The 16,324-nt window shown below is 39.5% G+C and overlaps 1 protein-coding gene across 2 annotated transcripts in view; it reads right to left on the bottom strand.

Moving 5' to 3' along the window:
* Nucleotides 1–895: 895 nt before the first annotated feature.
* Nucleotides 896–16,324, bottom strand: part of LOC107098736 (protein spinster homolog 2-like) — an 86,818-nt gene continuing 71,389 nt past the window's right edge. The window contains exons 11-13 of one of the 2 annotated variants that reach the window (XM_015396560.1): nucleotides 14,678–14,838; nucleotides 10,161–10,213; nucleotides 896–4,662 (exon numbers count right to left, since the gene is read on the bottom strand). In XM_015396560.1, coding sequence (XP_015252046.1) covers nucleotides 10,165–10,213; nucleotides 14,678–14,838 — 210 coding nt within the window. In that variant the 3' untranslated portion in view covers nucleotides 896–4,662; nucleotides 10,161–10,164. The remainder of the gene's footprint in view (nucleotides 4,663–10,160; nucleotides 10,214–14,677; nucleotides 14,839–16,324) is intronic. The other variant, XM_015396559.1, reaches the window with a different exon arrangement.

The raw sequence follows: 16,324 nt of genomic DNA, 5'->3' as shown, positions 1-16,324 counted from the left end.
CCTGTCAACCAATCAGCCTTTCTTAGATGTTCCTAAGATCCGGGTTAAATTCAGAGGTGATCATCGTTTTGCTTTTTGTACTTTTAACATTTTTACAGTTTCTTGTACAATCGCTAAGACTGTCAAGATTATTTCTATTTGGTGTTTTATTCAAACAGAATATGAGTTTTTTCTTATGACTGTAATTATGGAGTATATCCATACCTATGTCTATTTTTATACTTGTAGTTATTCAATTAATTTTCAATTAATTTTATTCATATAGCGCCAATTGACAACACATGTCATCTCCAGGCACTGTACAGTTTGCCAGATCATACAGATTGATTCAAAGCTTTCTATCTTAGGAAAACCAGTTGATTGCATTGACTCATTGACTCAAAGGCAATCCCTCACAGCATGCTTGTAGTGACAGTGGAGAGGAAAAACTCCCTTTTAACAGGAAGAAACCTCCAGCAGAACCAGGCTCAGTGGGAGCGGCCATCTGCTGAGGCCGACTGGGGTTCAAGGAGACAGAAGCAGAGACACAAAAAGCAGCTGTAAAAGGCGGCCCCGTCCAGGAAACACACAGCCAAGCAGAGGAGCTCCAAGCCAACTACCATGTCACAAGATGAAGAGAGCGCGTCCAACCAGTCACGGTCAGAGAAACAGGACTACACTGAAAAAGAGGCTGATCTCGAACATCTATAAACAAAAGTGTTGATGGCAGCAGCACAGCCGATATTTCTCTCCAGGATGGAGTCACAGTCAAACAGGAACAGCAAAGTGCTCTGCTCTGCTTATCTGGTTTAATTTCAGTCAAAGTGCCAACTTTCATAAGGTGCCAACGGATCGATGGGTTCTCCCCTCGTAAAGCAATAAACAAACACAGACAACACATTTGCTTGAAGTGATTAAATAGGTTTATTTGATTTACAGACATTTTTTTAAACATTTTTTTTCCTTTTATCAACAAGTCACCAAATGCACTGTCTTGCTACCCCTCCTGACGAGACCATCACAGTTCATTTTCCAAAAGTAAATCCTCTGATTACTCTGACGCTTAGCTCTACAGACTAAAAACAAAAATAAAATCTGTTTTCTGCTCAAGGTCAGAAATACATCTCTTTGTACAGGATTCTTGTATAACAAGAAAGAGCAAATACTTAATGCATCACCTCAGTGATCATTAATTTAGCATAAGTCGTTGCAACAGGCTATAAAATTGGTGCTAAATCAACTCAGTTTTGGCAAAGTGAAACTCGGTTCCTGAGCCGTTCCTTCTACGCACGGCGGCTCAAAGTTAGCACTTACTGTGGATATGAAGACGTCCCCCTGTGACAGAGGTTTGTAAAGACGATGCCAGGATGTGGTTCAAACAATTCCCTGAACATTAAAGTGTGCAAAACGGTTTGATCAGTTCATCTAACAGAAAAAGGAAACACTACAAACATGAATTTAAAAGCATTGCCTGCTTCCGTCAGGCTGCTTAAAACAAAAGGCTCACATTGAGTTTTGTTCTGTTTATATATGAGATGTCTGATTAATGATCACAGTTAACAGGATGATCCTTAGTGATGAGTGAAGGTACTGTGTTGATTAATAGTGATACACATAAGGTGAACTACTTGGCATTTAAAAAAACAAAAATGACACAAAAAGTGTTGTATATTCAAAACCATACATTTCCCTTTACAGAATATTCTTCATTATGGAAACAAATAAATACATTGCATTCAGGCCATCATTTATACAATATATTAAAGTTACTGCATGATATAGCTTTCTCTCTTACTATATATATATATATATATATATATATTTATCTGTTGTAGTTGTTAAAAAAACGTATTTGGTAACATCAAAAAGACAAGAAATCGTATAAACGTAAGAACGTGAGAAGCTTAGTTCATTAAGAAGATGAAGGTGTGTAAACACGGCAGGCTGGACACAATCACATTCAGAGAGCTCCACGCAGCTGGAGAGAAACTAAAGCTAATGATCCGATCCACACGGCAGCCCACGCGTGGTCAGACAGTCACGCATCACCACGGAAACCCCGGCCCATCCTTTTCCTGTTTTCTCCAAAGGGTCTTTGACTCTATGTGAAAGTTTTGAAGCGTTGGAGGGAAACGGTTCCCATCTTTGATTAACGGTGTGATCTTCAAAATATATCAAGTCCTCACAGATACATTTAGGGTCAAATTCAGTTAATATAATGAGAAAATAAAAGTGTATAAATTAGAGATGCACTGATCAGAATTTTTGCAGACCGATTCCCAATTATGGTTATTGTTTTTCTTTGAGGGTTAAAACTTGAGGATTTGTATGATTACTGTGAAACAGCACTGAATGGGATTTTTAAAATCAGATTTTTTTTTTTTTATATCTCAGGTAGTGCAGTAGTAAAATAGCTCTCAAACCCTGAACCTTGCCTCAACTCTGGTATCTTTAAACATACATACTGGTAGGTAGTCATATTATTTGACATGTTTTGAGCTGATCAGTCAAATTTCTGTGGATCCTATTTTAAATCAACCAAATTTTTAGGATCCATCTCCAGTTTAAACAGCCGTTTTTTCATCTGCAAACGTTTGGATCCTTCTGCATTTAGAAATAAATCGATTCTATCAAATATCGAGATATTTCATTTTAATATATTTATACTGATTCAAAAATACAAGTTTCTTTAAAAAGTTAGTGTTGATTCAAAAAACGACCGAATGGATTTGGAAGGTAAGATATATTCATATGTAAACTTCTATGTCATTGTCGTTCTTTTAAATACCTGTTTAACTTCCTACCAGTAGTTGGCAGCAAATCGTCCAATAACCTGTTAATCAGCTGCTCCAGGAGCAGCGAAAAACAAGACCTTGTAAGGTTTTCTAGAGCTATATTAGTACAAAAAAAATCACAATATATCATCTTTGTCAATATATCAGGATCAATTGTGTGGTGACACATTTATCGTGTTTTATATCGTATCGAAAAATGATTCCCTCCTATTCTGCAGAGGGAGTTTGGAGTTGGCCTGGATTTTAACTCCAGTGAAGACATTTGATCTGTGGAAGCTTCCAAACACAAAAACCAAGATGCAAATCTGACCTGATGCTGAAGGTCTTCCTGTCTCTGTATCGGATGTTTGATTCCAATCACTAATTATTATAATGGTTATCTCGCCAGCAAAGGTTCTCTCTGCAGAAATGGGGGATCATATATCTAGAGGTGCATTATGGGGGGGGGATCTCCGTTCACAATGCCTGTTATTGTAACTCTCCAGGACTGGATTGGAGCCCTTCATTAAAAGCCACGGCGTCCATGTATGGCTGCCTTTTGTGTCCAGAAACTCAAAACCAACCATCAGAAAGCTCCCCCAATCTAAAGGGAAAGCAGCTTGCTGATAAGGCAGTAAGAAGAGAAAACGCTTGGTTTGGTTTTCTCTGAAAAAAACCACCAAAAACCGTTTTTGTATTGCTTCTCGTCTACATGAAACACGGGCGTCCCTCAGTTCAAGTCCAAAGAGTAGCTTTCCATTTTCTTTTGGGAATAGCATATATAAACAGGAAAACAATAAATTACAAAAAAACAAACTTAAAATCCAGTGTCTGCTTCAGGTCACCCGAACAGCATCATGATCCTTCTGAAATCGGCAGCAACCTCCAGTATTACACTTCAACATTACACTAACACACACAGGAGGAAAAAAGAATAACAGCTAAAAAAAAGAAATAATAATAATGTGCAGAAAGCTCTCACATCCATCAAGTTCTCTGGCACCGTCTGCACTCGTTTAAGTGCTAAAAGCTCAAAGGAAAATATGTACGAGGGCAGGGACTCAAAGGAAACATCTGCAGGTGGTCGAAAGCTTCTGTTCTTAAGGCTGATTCACTGACCTCTAAACAGTAACACTTTTTTTGGCTCTTAGCGACTGTTATGTTTACATGCACGGCTTAATTAATCAGGAGAACACTGCATTTATCTCTAACAGGAACTGTTATGTTAATACTGTGATTAAGGGGGGCAGAATAGCATTAAAGCCACGTTCAGTCAAATAAAGTCGTCTAACTAATCGCAAACGGAGTGAGTTTAAAGGAAAGTCTGGATAACTGATAGAAACTTGAAGAGTTTTGCCTGGAAAAGGTGTCGGGTGCATGTAAACATAGTCACTGAGGAAGTCAGGATGAGTGTTGGCGGTCAGTGCAAAGTCTATAGGAATGTAATGAGGCTATGGCACTTGGTGCAGACTAACAGCCGATGGAGGGGGGGAGTGCAGACGGACAAACAAGAGACATACTGTTGGGTGAGCAAGCAGGCAGGCAGGCAGGTAGGCAGCAGGCAGGCAGAACGACAGGGCAGGTTCATGGTCAGCATTCAGTAGTATGGCATCAAAAGCCAGGAGGGCTGTGGACGTCGCCTCCCTGGAAGGTTCAGTGGCTCCTCGCAGACTGTAGCTGAGATGCTCTCTGTCCCACAGAGAGCAACTTCCTCGCCAGAGGGTTCAATGAGGAGCAAGACGCTCCCTCTTTCCAGTTCTGAGTTGCCTCCACTAGAGGGTAAATCCCCCATAAACGTAGGAGCAGCAGGAGCCGATAGGAGCGGGAGGATTGTAGAGGACGGACAATGGAAGGCTTCCTTTTCTTTCCTTTAGACGTCTGTGCAGATAGGTCCTCGCCTGGTAATCACCTGAGGAGAGAAAAAAGAACAGTCTGAGCTCTTCCAGCCTGGAATTACAATGGGACATTTTCATGTAATTAACGTCAAGGGCAACAGTTCTTGGACCATCTGGCAGGACCTTCCTGAAAATGCCTACCCACTATGACCAGACTGTGAACTAAATATATACCAGTCACTTATAGAAAGGCTCTCCACTGTGTACAGGACAAGAAAAAAATAAGAAAAAAAATCCTGTTGGCTTTGTGTCCAATTATAAACCATTCTGTCTTGATTTATCCATAGATTTTAGACATGATCCTGGTAAAAAATCTATAACAAAAACAGCCTTTCAGTTCCACCGACTGTGTTATTCAGACGGGGTTAATTGGCCTCACCAGAGGGAGATTAGTGTATATTCATAAGCAGAGTGTTTGCAGGCCGCAGTCTTTTCCTCAGTTAATAGCCTCTGTTATGGCTGCATTGTTTAGGGAGCGATGCTTTAATGTAGAGACAATCAGAGCTGCAAACGCTGCTTTGATTAGTGCAAAAAGCTGCGGTCCTCCTAATAGCTCCGCCGTGACTGCGTTGGGGGAATGTTGGCTTTATGACATAGGCGGGGGGTGGGGGGTTGGGGATTGGGGGGGGGGTGCTGATTGGCCTGGCAGCCCAGCAGAGTCTAATCAGACCAAAACCAGAGGGTCTAAATCATGACAAGGTCGGCAAAGCTTCGACATTTCGAGAACGGACAGAGAGATCAAAAGACATCCATGTTCATCACATGGTGAAGCAAAGTGCCTTTCTGTTCCTGGCTTTACACTTTGAGTAGGAGTGTGTGCGGCTGTGGCACCGGGAGCCCACTCAGCACTGCTGACAGACGACCTGGAGCTTTTGATAAATGATAACAGTGCAAAGCAGGAAAGTTCGCGCCTGCAGCTGTAAAAACAATCCACACTGTAAAAGTTTTTCTTGATGATGTGTATTTTTCCCTCATGGTGCAAAACGGGATATTAGTTACTAAATAAATGAGAGTGGAGTTCTGCTGTCAGATCTCCTGCTGATGTTTGGACAGCAGCAGGCCTGGGGATGCCCTCGCGCTCATCCTGCGGTGCAGGAGGAGGACAGGATGAGCGGGAGGACGTGGTCAGAAGAGGCAGCAGAGGAAGTTAATTAGATCTCAGTGAAGCCGATCTGTGCCTACGTTCGCCTCGCTGGAGATTAATGGATAATATCTTAAGCGATTACTTCTTCTCTTCATCTTCATTTTTTTTAAATTGCGATGTCTTTTCTCTTCTCTGCCAACTTGCTCTGATTCCCTTGGGCTTCCTGTCAGAAATAACAGCTGGTTTGGTGTCTTTCCTCCTTTAAAATAAAGTGGCAGCAGATCCAAGGTTTTCTCTAACTAAGGTTTACAAATATTTAAACCCATGAACCCAAAAAACAACAACTCAACAGACTTTATTAATTATCTATAAGTATAAATTAAATTCGCTTTTAAATACATTCATTAAAAAAATAAATGTCATTATATATTTCATCATTTTAAATGTATTCTTAACTATTTAATCTGACATTTATTTGTTTAATGGTGCATTTTACAACCTAATGTATATCTAATAGTTCAAATCAGTATTGTATAAATCAGTCTATCAATCAATGTTAGATCTGCCTTAAGGAACATTTTAAATTATGAGTTTATAAGTTGCTCAACTATAAATCGCTCTCAATCTGCAGGTTTACTAGTGGTTCCTAGAATTTCTAAAAGTAGAATGGGAGGCAGATCTTTTAGTTATCAGGCTCCTCTCCTGTGGAACCAACTACCAGTTTTAGTCCGTGAGGCAGACACCCTGTCTACTTTTAAGGCTAGGCTTAAAACTTTCTTTTTGATAAAGCTTATAGTTAGAGTGGCTCAGGTTATCCTGAGCTATCTCTATAGTTATGCTGCTATAGGCTTAGACTTCTGGAGGACATAGGGACCCCTTTTTCATCATCCAGCTTCCTTCTATCTTTATACTCCTACCCTGCAGAATCTGTTAGTTCAATCTCTAACACTGTCGCTACAAGCATGCTTAGTCAATGTGTCAGTAAATAAATAAAAGTTTAAATAGTTTATAATAGTTTTATGGCCCTAATTGAATGGAAGATTTATGTATTTCATAATGTATTTTCTCCCCAGCTTAATATGATGCCTCAGGAACATCAAATCAAGGTAGGCATACACTGTGCACACTTTCATATATTTATGTTTTTTCCAAACAGTAAAAAAAAAAAAAAAACTAAAAGCATTTTGACAAATTTTAGTTCGGTTGATTCAAATTTTACAGTTTCCATAAGGCTCTTCCAAAGCGAAACTACAAAATGTGCTAAAAAAACGGTTGATGGAAAAAGGATAGTGAAAACCATCTTAGGACCCCCCACTTAGTGTCTCACAACCCCCACAGGTGGCCAAGACCCCTACTTTGAGAACCCCTGCACCAACTCTCCAACTTCTGCTCCTTAAGTCTCAGAGGAAAGTTGCTCCAACTTAAATTAACAATCAGTGTCTGATTAATGTGCTGATCTATGGGATGGAGAAATTCCCTCTAGCTGCAATTCTTTATATTTTCAGATTAAAATCAGCTGTGATTCCTCTGCAGAAAAGAGCGGTTAAACTCTGAGGGGGTGTAGCAGCGATCGGTGCTCTCCATAATTAGCAGCCTTTAGACGGGGGGAGACAGGCTGTGTGTGTTTCTATTGGAGCCAGGCTCTGAAACATGATACATCGCCAGCCTTTCCTGTCACCTGTGATTAGCTTCAGCCTGCCAACATCAACCTGTAATGTCAGTGCTTGTAGTAAAGCCATAGATTTAACTTTCACCAGTTCTCTTTAAGTTTAATTAAAGTTCAGCTGGATTTTCTGTAGATTGTTCAGATTACTAACAAGACAAAAGATTTCAGGAGGAAAACACCAATCCTTATATTTTAGGATTAAATGTAACCCCCACCCATGGTGAGGGCTTTGATACCCAAGTTTAACTGTTTCTAATGTGTCCTACCTGCTGTTTAAAAAAATAACATATGAGTTACAGCAACATTTTATTTCCCTTTGGGATTAATAAAGTGTTTTTGATGCCTTGACAAATGACAGAGCGTGTATTAACAATCACCAAAAGTCAGAACTGCTACGTTTTTCTATATCCCATGAACTATCATTTATTAAATGTTCATATCATCTATTGTGTTTAAACTCAGCAGAAAGAAGACTAATCTTATGTTATCTGCCCCTTTAAAATAAATTGACAAAGAACTTAACAGTAATGAAATTAAAGAAATTAAATTACTCAAAATAAACATAAAACCTAAGGCAATGAAACAAAGTATTAAAATTTGAGATGATTATTAACTTCGAAATACAATTTAGGCATAACTGACACATTTATTCAGCATGCTAGGTCTTGTTGTTGTTTTAAATGCAAGTTGAAAAGTGATTCTTTGAATTTCTTTGTTAATATTTTTCTAAAAACTAATTTCTTTCACAAAAAACAACTCCATCACTTTGGTTTATTTTTATTTATGTTCTTACATTAGCTCTTCAGTTCCTTTTTAATAAAAATCCCTTTGTTTGTTTTAATTTTCTTAATATTTATTGGTAATTATAGCTTTAGCAACTCTGTAACTTTTCTAAGTTGCAGACTTTTCCTCTTCAAATGAATTTGCAGAAGGTCTTTAATGGAGACACTTAACTGTGACAGACGACTGATCATTTTCCAGGTTTTTCAACCTTTTATAGAGCACACAAAAACTTAAATAAAGCTTCAATAAAATAAAATGAATCTACTGTGAATATTTTTGCAAGTTCCTATAAAGTTCCTAAGTCACTGCATCATATTTGTAATTCTGTCCCTAAATAGCACCCATAGTACATCCCTAATCTTTAAGGAAAATCATCCCTGCTATTTTTCTTTGTCCTCTTTTTAAAACTGCCTGTTTTATTTGTTTTAAAGATGCACAGAAGAAATTTAGATTTATCTATTTTATTCATCATCTTTAAAATTGGTTAATTATTCAAAAATTCTTTCTTCTTTTTCTATGTCTGCTTCTGTCTCCTTGAACCCCAGTCGGCCTCAGCAGATGGCCGCTCAGACTGAGCCTGGTTCTGCTGGAGGTTTGTTCCTGTTGAAAGGGAGTTTTTCCTCTCCACTGTCGCCACAAGCATGCTTAGTGTGAGCCTTCGAGTAAATGAATCGACGCAATCAAGTGTTTTTTTCTTAGATAGAAAAATTGTAATCAATCTGACTGTATGATATGGTGAATTGTAAAGTGCCTTGAGATGACATGTGTTGTGAATCGGCGCTATAGAAATAAACTGAATTGAAATTGAAATAAATGGTGCTTTTACTTTTTAAATGCTGCCTTTGATGTTTGATAGGTTGACAGTGGAGGAAAAAAAGTTATGGAATAATAAAGGAGTGAGGGAAAAGGATCTAAGAGTTACCTGGAAGGCTGCTGCATATTTCAAAATCTCAGTCATAGTTGATGGTAGTCAGCGAGATCGCAGCTTGACCTCACACCTCCTTGATATTTTTCCACCCTGTCGGCTCTGGCTCTCTCCATATTATGTGAAGATGTGATGTTGGCACATGATCACTCCTCTCTCCTGACCTGAACTTTGTCTATCCTGCCAGTTTTCCAGTACACACCTCTGTTTTCTGGCTCTGATCGGTTAATGTCATTTTATCGTTTAAAGAAAAAAGATAACGTATTGTCAAAGGGGTTAAAGTGGTTTCTTCCTTACTTTTTTATTGAGCTATTAGGATTAAATAAATCTTTTCATTTGCTTTGTAAATCTACCCTCTCTTACTAAGCTAATGGGACAAACCTCAACGTGTACACATGACCTACCTGTTTTTTTTTCACCTTTGTGTGCTTACAGTATTTCAACCAATAGACTGCGACAGGTTCATAAAGAAAAGCAGCAAAGCCTTGACATTTGCTCTGAGCACGATAACCTTAACAAATAAGTCACAACAGATTCCTTGTCCTCCTTATCAGGAGTCAAAGTTTATCCTTGTTATTCTTTAGTGTCTACTACAGTAGCTCCCCATTGTATAGAGCGCTAGCTGGTGTGCTGCCAATAATTGTGTTTTTGGTCTGGGTTAATAAGTCCGGAGCTTGTGTGCGGGTCTGATAAAGGCAGGAAGAGAGGAAAAGCAGCTCAGGTTGTGATAAGATGGCATATAGCCCGTCGACTCTGTGGACCTTCCTGGGGAAAATATGATGGGAAACGGCTCATTTTTGCCTAATCGTGTTTATCACCTCCACGGGCGAGACGTTCCAACCCTGGTCAAAGCATTTTTTTGTTTAAGTTCTGAAGGATTTTGTTTAAGTTGTAATAAAAACGGAGGGTCCTGTGGTGCGTGTTAGGTAACAAGCAGAGAGTTCTCTAAATGCTAATAGTCCAGGTTTATCTCTGCACTATAAATCGCTCAAACTGCCTGACAAATTAAAAAGCACTAAAGGTTTAAGTGCCTTTTGGCATAGAAGAAGTTTACCTGGTCATACCTTGACTGAAGAAGGTGGAGGTTGTAGCATCAACTTCTTTAGCCTGAAAAGATAAAACAGGTTTAAGCATTCATGGAAGCACTGAACCCTCCCAAACCCAATTGCTTTGCATTCCTTCCAAAAAAGCATTAACAGTCCTATCTCCATTAAGCTTTTTCAATCCAAAATGTCGACACACGGCAGCTACCATTATCGTTGTTTGAGAAAGTAAGGCACTAGGGTTTAGTGTTGCTTTGAGAGAAATACCCCCATTTCCTCTCTAGATGACAGTAATTCAGACACAATATCACTGTAATGTGATAAACTATAGAATGTCATCCTGATATTTTTTTTGTCATTTATTTGTTCTGAATCCCAATGAATAAAAACCTTCCAAACTTTGTTTCCAAGTTTGAAGACATTTCGCTTCCAGGAAGCTTTTTCAAATCAAAATGTCATTAATAGCGTTGAGTTCGAGGCTTTATACAGTAGCCCAACAAAGTCTTGCCTTTGCATAGAAAACATGGCAACACCTCTTTTCAGAGACATAGACAGGTATGGGGCATTGCAGGCTAACAAAGAAGCCAAACGACCCCCCTTTCAGAGGCATAGACAGGTATGGGGCATTGCAGGCTAACAAAGAAGCCAAACGACCCCCATTCCAAAGGGGTGGAATCCTTCGTCTGGTTCAAACTGTATGTTGTGTAAGGAAATAAAGTCCAGTGGTTTGTTTTTTGGCTTTTTTGGAATGACTATGACCTGGATGACTGAGAATCTCCTGACCAGCATATGCATTCCTTCCTTCTTCCTATTATTTTTCCCTAATTTACATCTTTCCGTCACACTTCAGAGCTCTCTTTCTCGCTGTCTGCCCAGATACACACACTGGATCTGTGCCGTCAGAGCTGGTTGGATAAGACATCTCTGCTCTCGCACATCACCAGGCAGAAGTACGGACAGCGTGGAGGCACGGGTATCCACTGCACTGCACTGCACCCGAGCTATTAATGGAAACCCAGCAGCTAAAAAAAGCCGACAAGCTAGGAATAATAAAACAGTCTTGAAGGCTGGAAATAGGCACACGCGCTCCAGTGAGTTACTCGTTCAGCTCCATGCCTTTTTATTAATAGCACCAAGTTTCTGAGGACACACTCAGAGAGGGGAGAAAAAAAAGAGTAACACACTGTATAGTCATAGGGAATTTATAAATTGTAGGGTTTATGGCATGAATGGAATAAGTAAATATGACCAGCAGTGCCATGGAACAGCCCGTGCTGTACACACTGGCGTCTGTCATGTTACTTGTTCCCCTAGGTGCTGTTTGCAACTTTTAATGAAAATAAAACTGCTTCAGCAGCTGTTTTTCTTTGGAAAGTTTAGCAAAAATCTGCAGAGGATTTTTATATACTTTTTGAATTGTGTAACAATATATATGTAGCACATCTCAGGTCATAACAGTGAGTGTTAACAGTTTTAAAATGCCTGGTCAAGCCAACTATAATAACTTTCTATAAATCTAATGTGACATTTAAATCGTAATGCCCTGCTAAAAAGAGGTTCTTCTACATCTCTATAAAGAGAGAAAGTCAGAGAGTCAAAGACTAATTGGGTTTGGAGTAGCAGTCGCTCTGTAAAAACTTAAGAAAAGCAACATATCAGTCTTATTATAATATTATGGTTTAAAATCTTTTAAAGCTAAAAGTGTCTGTTTAGCTGCTGACTGCAGCAACATGAGCAAATAGCCCATCTACTGTAAGTCATTAGGTTATCCAGCTACAGTGCATTAAAACAATACAGAAATACTATAGAAAGATCTGCTATCAGGAAAGTAAAACATATGTATTTTATTATTTTATGTATAGTACCATTAGTAAAATTAACTGCATTGAAAAAATATCTAATCACATTACGCATTGAAATATTTGTGCTCATGTCATGATATAATTTGTCTGTGGAGCTTTCACTCAAGCTAATCATAGGCCGCTTCTCAATAGGTGCAAAAACGTCTTCAGCTTCAGCCCAAGTACTGTTACAATTCACAAGAGCAAGAAGACTGAGAATGGACAATTCCCCGGATATCGTTTTCACCTCTCCCTTTTTACCCAGCATGCATCAGAGCAGACTTATCCGTTCTTGAGATTGACAGCTGTCCCAGCATGCACTGTAGGAAGCTCAGAGTATTAATTTAAAAGTTCTCTTATCTGTCGCTGTTGTTTTATAAAAATCTGTTTTTAGGCGAGAACATTATACTGTTAAGCTTCACTATATGGCCCATTTACTGATTCAGTGCGTAATAAACCGTGGCAACCAGCGGACCTCCGAGGCTAACCGCAGCCAGGGCTAACATTAGTCCATCTGCAGCAGCCCTCTCTCTGCATAGCCGTGTTTGAAGGACCGCTGGCTCTGATGGTGATTTTTTTGTTTTATTTGGCAAAATATTAGTTTGATTTGTGTTTATCCGATTGTGTTCATTATTATTCCCCCACTAAATGAAAAAAGTAAGAATTTATTATTATCTAGAGACTATTAATAACAGGAGGTGAAATGCAGCTCCATGTTGAGCCTGGTTCTGCCAGAGGTTTCTTCCCAACGGGGAGTTTTTCCTCTCTACTGTCACTTCATGCTTGCTCATCATGGACAGGTTCTCTCAACCTGTGTTATCCAACTGGACTTCCATCTTCCAGGTCCCTGAGTTAAGCTCTAGTATCAGCTCACGCAGTCCACTGGGTCTCCCCAAAAAGCTCAGCAGACCGTCTCGCTAACCAGCAGTCTACAGACTGACCAACTTCATCTATCTCCACTCCACCACCAGTTTCAGGCCTGTGGGGAAACAGCCCTGTTCTTTACTCCTGTCCATGTATATCAAAATTCAGCGCTATGTTTCCTGCCGAGGTCTGAGCGCCAAAGACTAAGTAATTGTATCTATACATTTCTTCTAATTGTCTTTCCTCTTCATGTGAGTTTTTTAGATTGAAATGCAAAGAGCGTTTTTAATTAAGAGCTATGGAGAAAGACCAGAACAAAACACCTTCATGACCCAAAGCTAATATTTTGAAAATGCCCTAAAGAAAATAGTTAAAGCAATAAAACTGTTGTTTCTCTTTATAGCTACACAAGTTTAAATTAAACTCTAATTAAACTAGCAACCTAAAGTAGCTCTAATAATTGGCTTATTTTGGCAACCTAAAAATTTGATCATTTTCAGAAAAGGATCAGAAATCATTTCTGAAATTTAAAAAGTTTATAATAGGAACCCCTAATGACTATTTATGGATTCACCCTCAGCATGTGCAACAGCATCGGCTCTGTCCTACAGCGGGTTGGGTGAAAGTCAAGGGTTTGTGGTTAGTTGTATTCTGAGTGAACAAGCGTCCGATAGTGTGGTTATATTTTGAACCACTGCTTGGACCACAGGCTAATATCTATTACTGGCACAGTTTCTGCAGTGGGAGTTAGTTCTCCTTTAGTTACTGTTCTGCTTTTTTCACCCTGTTGTTTTCTGAGAGAGGTCAATTAGAAACCACAGCAAGGCTAGGCGGTGGCAGCATTTTATTTTCCATTTGAAAGTGGAAGAGATCCCACATTGGCTGATAGTTTTTGATTGTAGAATGTAGGAACGCCAGTGAATGTGACATAAGCATTCCTCAAATCTCTTTTGCTGATTTAAAATTCTGATAATTATGAGAAGGTTTACTTTTCGTTTTGTCAGGCTGTCCTCTATAATGGTTTTAAGCAAGAGGGGAAGACAAACTAAGTCAGAGGCGTCTGCAGACAGACATCACGATGCCATCCTGTCTAAAAATCGTCCACAGGAAGGAAGTCATTTCTATAAGCGACGGCAACAGGGGAGCAAGCCAACGGGATAAAAAAAATAGAAAAAAGACAAGAAGTTTTGTCTCGCCATATAGAAAAGGACAAGACGGGTTATTTTAGCCTTTTAAAGCCATGACCAGCTTTTTATTTCCTAGTTATTCATGTCTCTATAAATGGAAGATATGAGTAAGTGTAAGAGCGCGGGAAGTAACCGCTTATGGTCTATGAAGCAGTTCTTTAAACACTGATGGCCAGAAACAGAGAGCTGTCAGTTGTACGAGGACTGACAGACTTTCTGTTGTCTCAGAAAAAAAATGGGTGCATAATTTCTCCACAGTTAAAAGCATTTTTCCCTTAAAAAAGCTTTTCTTGCTCAACTTAAAATAAATAAACAACTAAAATATTGATATTTAGAGTAAGAATGGGAGCAAAGTTTGAGATCAATCACTAGGATAGAGGCTGAGTAAATGAAGAGACAGCCTGATTCCTAAGGAAGCTTAAGTATGTTACTTTAAATTAATTCAACCATACTCTGAATAGAGGACAATTTACCATATCTTTCCTATACCAGTTTACTTTCTTTGGATTTCTTGTGTCTGTTAATAGTCCCAAATCAGTGGAAAACAACCCCTGCGTGTGCAAAAATCTTTTAAGATATGAGTTCTGAACAATAATTAACATAATGAGTTATTCCATCAACGCCAGATCCACTCACTTTTCGGCCTTCTCCCGGTCGTCCAGGAAAAACAGCGCCGTAGCCAGAAAAAACATGCCCCCCAGGACGATGATGAAGGGACACAGCATGAGGGCATAGCCCAAACTAAGGAACTTCCAGATTTCAGATGAAGCATAGCTCTTCTGGATCTCATCGGAGATCTGCAGACACAGACAGGGAAGAGAAGAGAGATTTTATTGGAACAGTTTTTCAAACACGATGACGGTTTTCTAATTTTTTGCAAACATTTGTCTCCAAATCATGGGAAGAGGTTGGAAGGCTAATAGTTAATGAGCGTAATGCAATCTGTCATACGTTGTGCTGAGGCAAACAACAGCTGAAGAAAAGTGGGTGTCAAGCAACCCGGATCACCCATAAGGTGTTCCCCTTGATGATCACATGCAGTCGGAGACTTCTAAGTTAACTGTGTGTGTGAGTCGGTGTGTTGGTTCTTTTCATCATAGTTTTAGCAAAAGGATAAAGCTAGAGTCACCAACAGGATATTGAAGGAGGTGAACCTGTTTGAGGAATACGTGCATGAGGAGCGATGCACATGCATGCCTAATTGAGAAAGAAAGGTTAAAATCCCAGTTGCAGCTGTGTGTGTGTGTGTGGCCCATTTCATCAGATACACTAAATTCAACTTGCACAGAGCAGCAAAACTAAAAATAAGCAACAGAAGTGCTGTTGGTGTAATTATCCTGCCAGAAGGTATTTCTTGGATGACTGTTGGGAGATTGTTTCTGGCATTCCTTTGCTACCACATATGTGGTCCCGTCCGCTAACAGCAGAGCGGCAGTCTGGGAACGGCTCCTCATGAGGGACAAAAGTTTGTGTTAAAGTGCAGATGAAGATGAGTCTTGACTTCTCATTTTTTCAGATATTAAAATACTCTATAGATGTTTTTTTGTTGTTGTTTTTTTTTTTTTAAATGAAGGGGGTAATTTTCTTTAGACATTCTGACTAAAAAGCAGCTTTGTTGATGTGGACGGTGGAGCTCCATATATCATCTTCAGGTCTGTTGGGTTCTAAAGTCCAAAACCCCAATGTGAGCCAAAATAACAGACTCTATCTCTCCTCTATGGTTGCTAAGTGATAACCACTTGCTTTTCCCTGCTATTCCCTTTTTTTGCCAATTCACAGTATTCCTGCCAATATGCATGGGCGACTACAGATCTGCCCCCACTCGGCGTGCGTCACGACCGCTCCATCATACTTGTGTGCTAAACCTCAGCTCAGGAGTCGATGCTGTGAGTCCTGACGCACTTCAAGCGTTCAGCAGGTCGTCAGCCTGGATTTTTGCGGAGGAGCGAGAACCTCGGAGCTTTCACAGTGTCAGTCACTGGAGGAGAGTCGTGACCGCCCAGGAGGGCGACTGGAGAGACAGACTGTGGGGCAATGTGGGAGTAATTCAGGGTGACATGGTCACTGTGCATTAATCTGACTCAAGACTTGCACTTGTTGAAAAAGTGGATGTATTATTCTATACGACTAATATAACAGTGCTTACACAGAGTACTATATTTATTTGATAGACCAGACTAAGGCTTTATATTTGAATTCAATGCAATTTGAAAATGTTAGCATGTCTTGGTATTCAATTAAATTTGGTTTATTTCTATAGCACCAATTTACAACACGTCATCT

This window comes from Cyprinodon variegatus, unplaced genomic scaffold (genome assembly GCF_000732505.1).
Source record: "Cyprinodon variegatus isolate N-32 unplaced genomic scaffold, C_variegatus-1.0 Scaffold805, whole genome shotgun sequence".
In the NCBI taxonomy this organism is placed as follows: Eukaryota; Metazoa; Chordata; class Actinopteri; order Cyprinodontiformes; family Cyprinodontidae; genus Cyprinodon; species Cyprinodon variegatus.
Note: the sequence above shows the minus strand (reverse complement) of the source record. Positions and strands in the feature narration are given on the sequence as shown.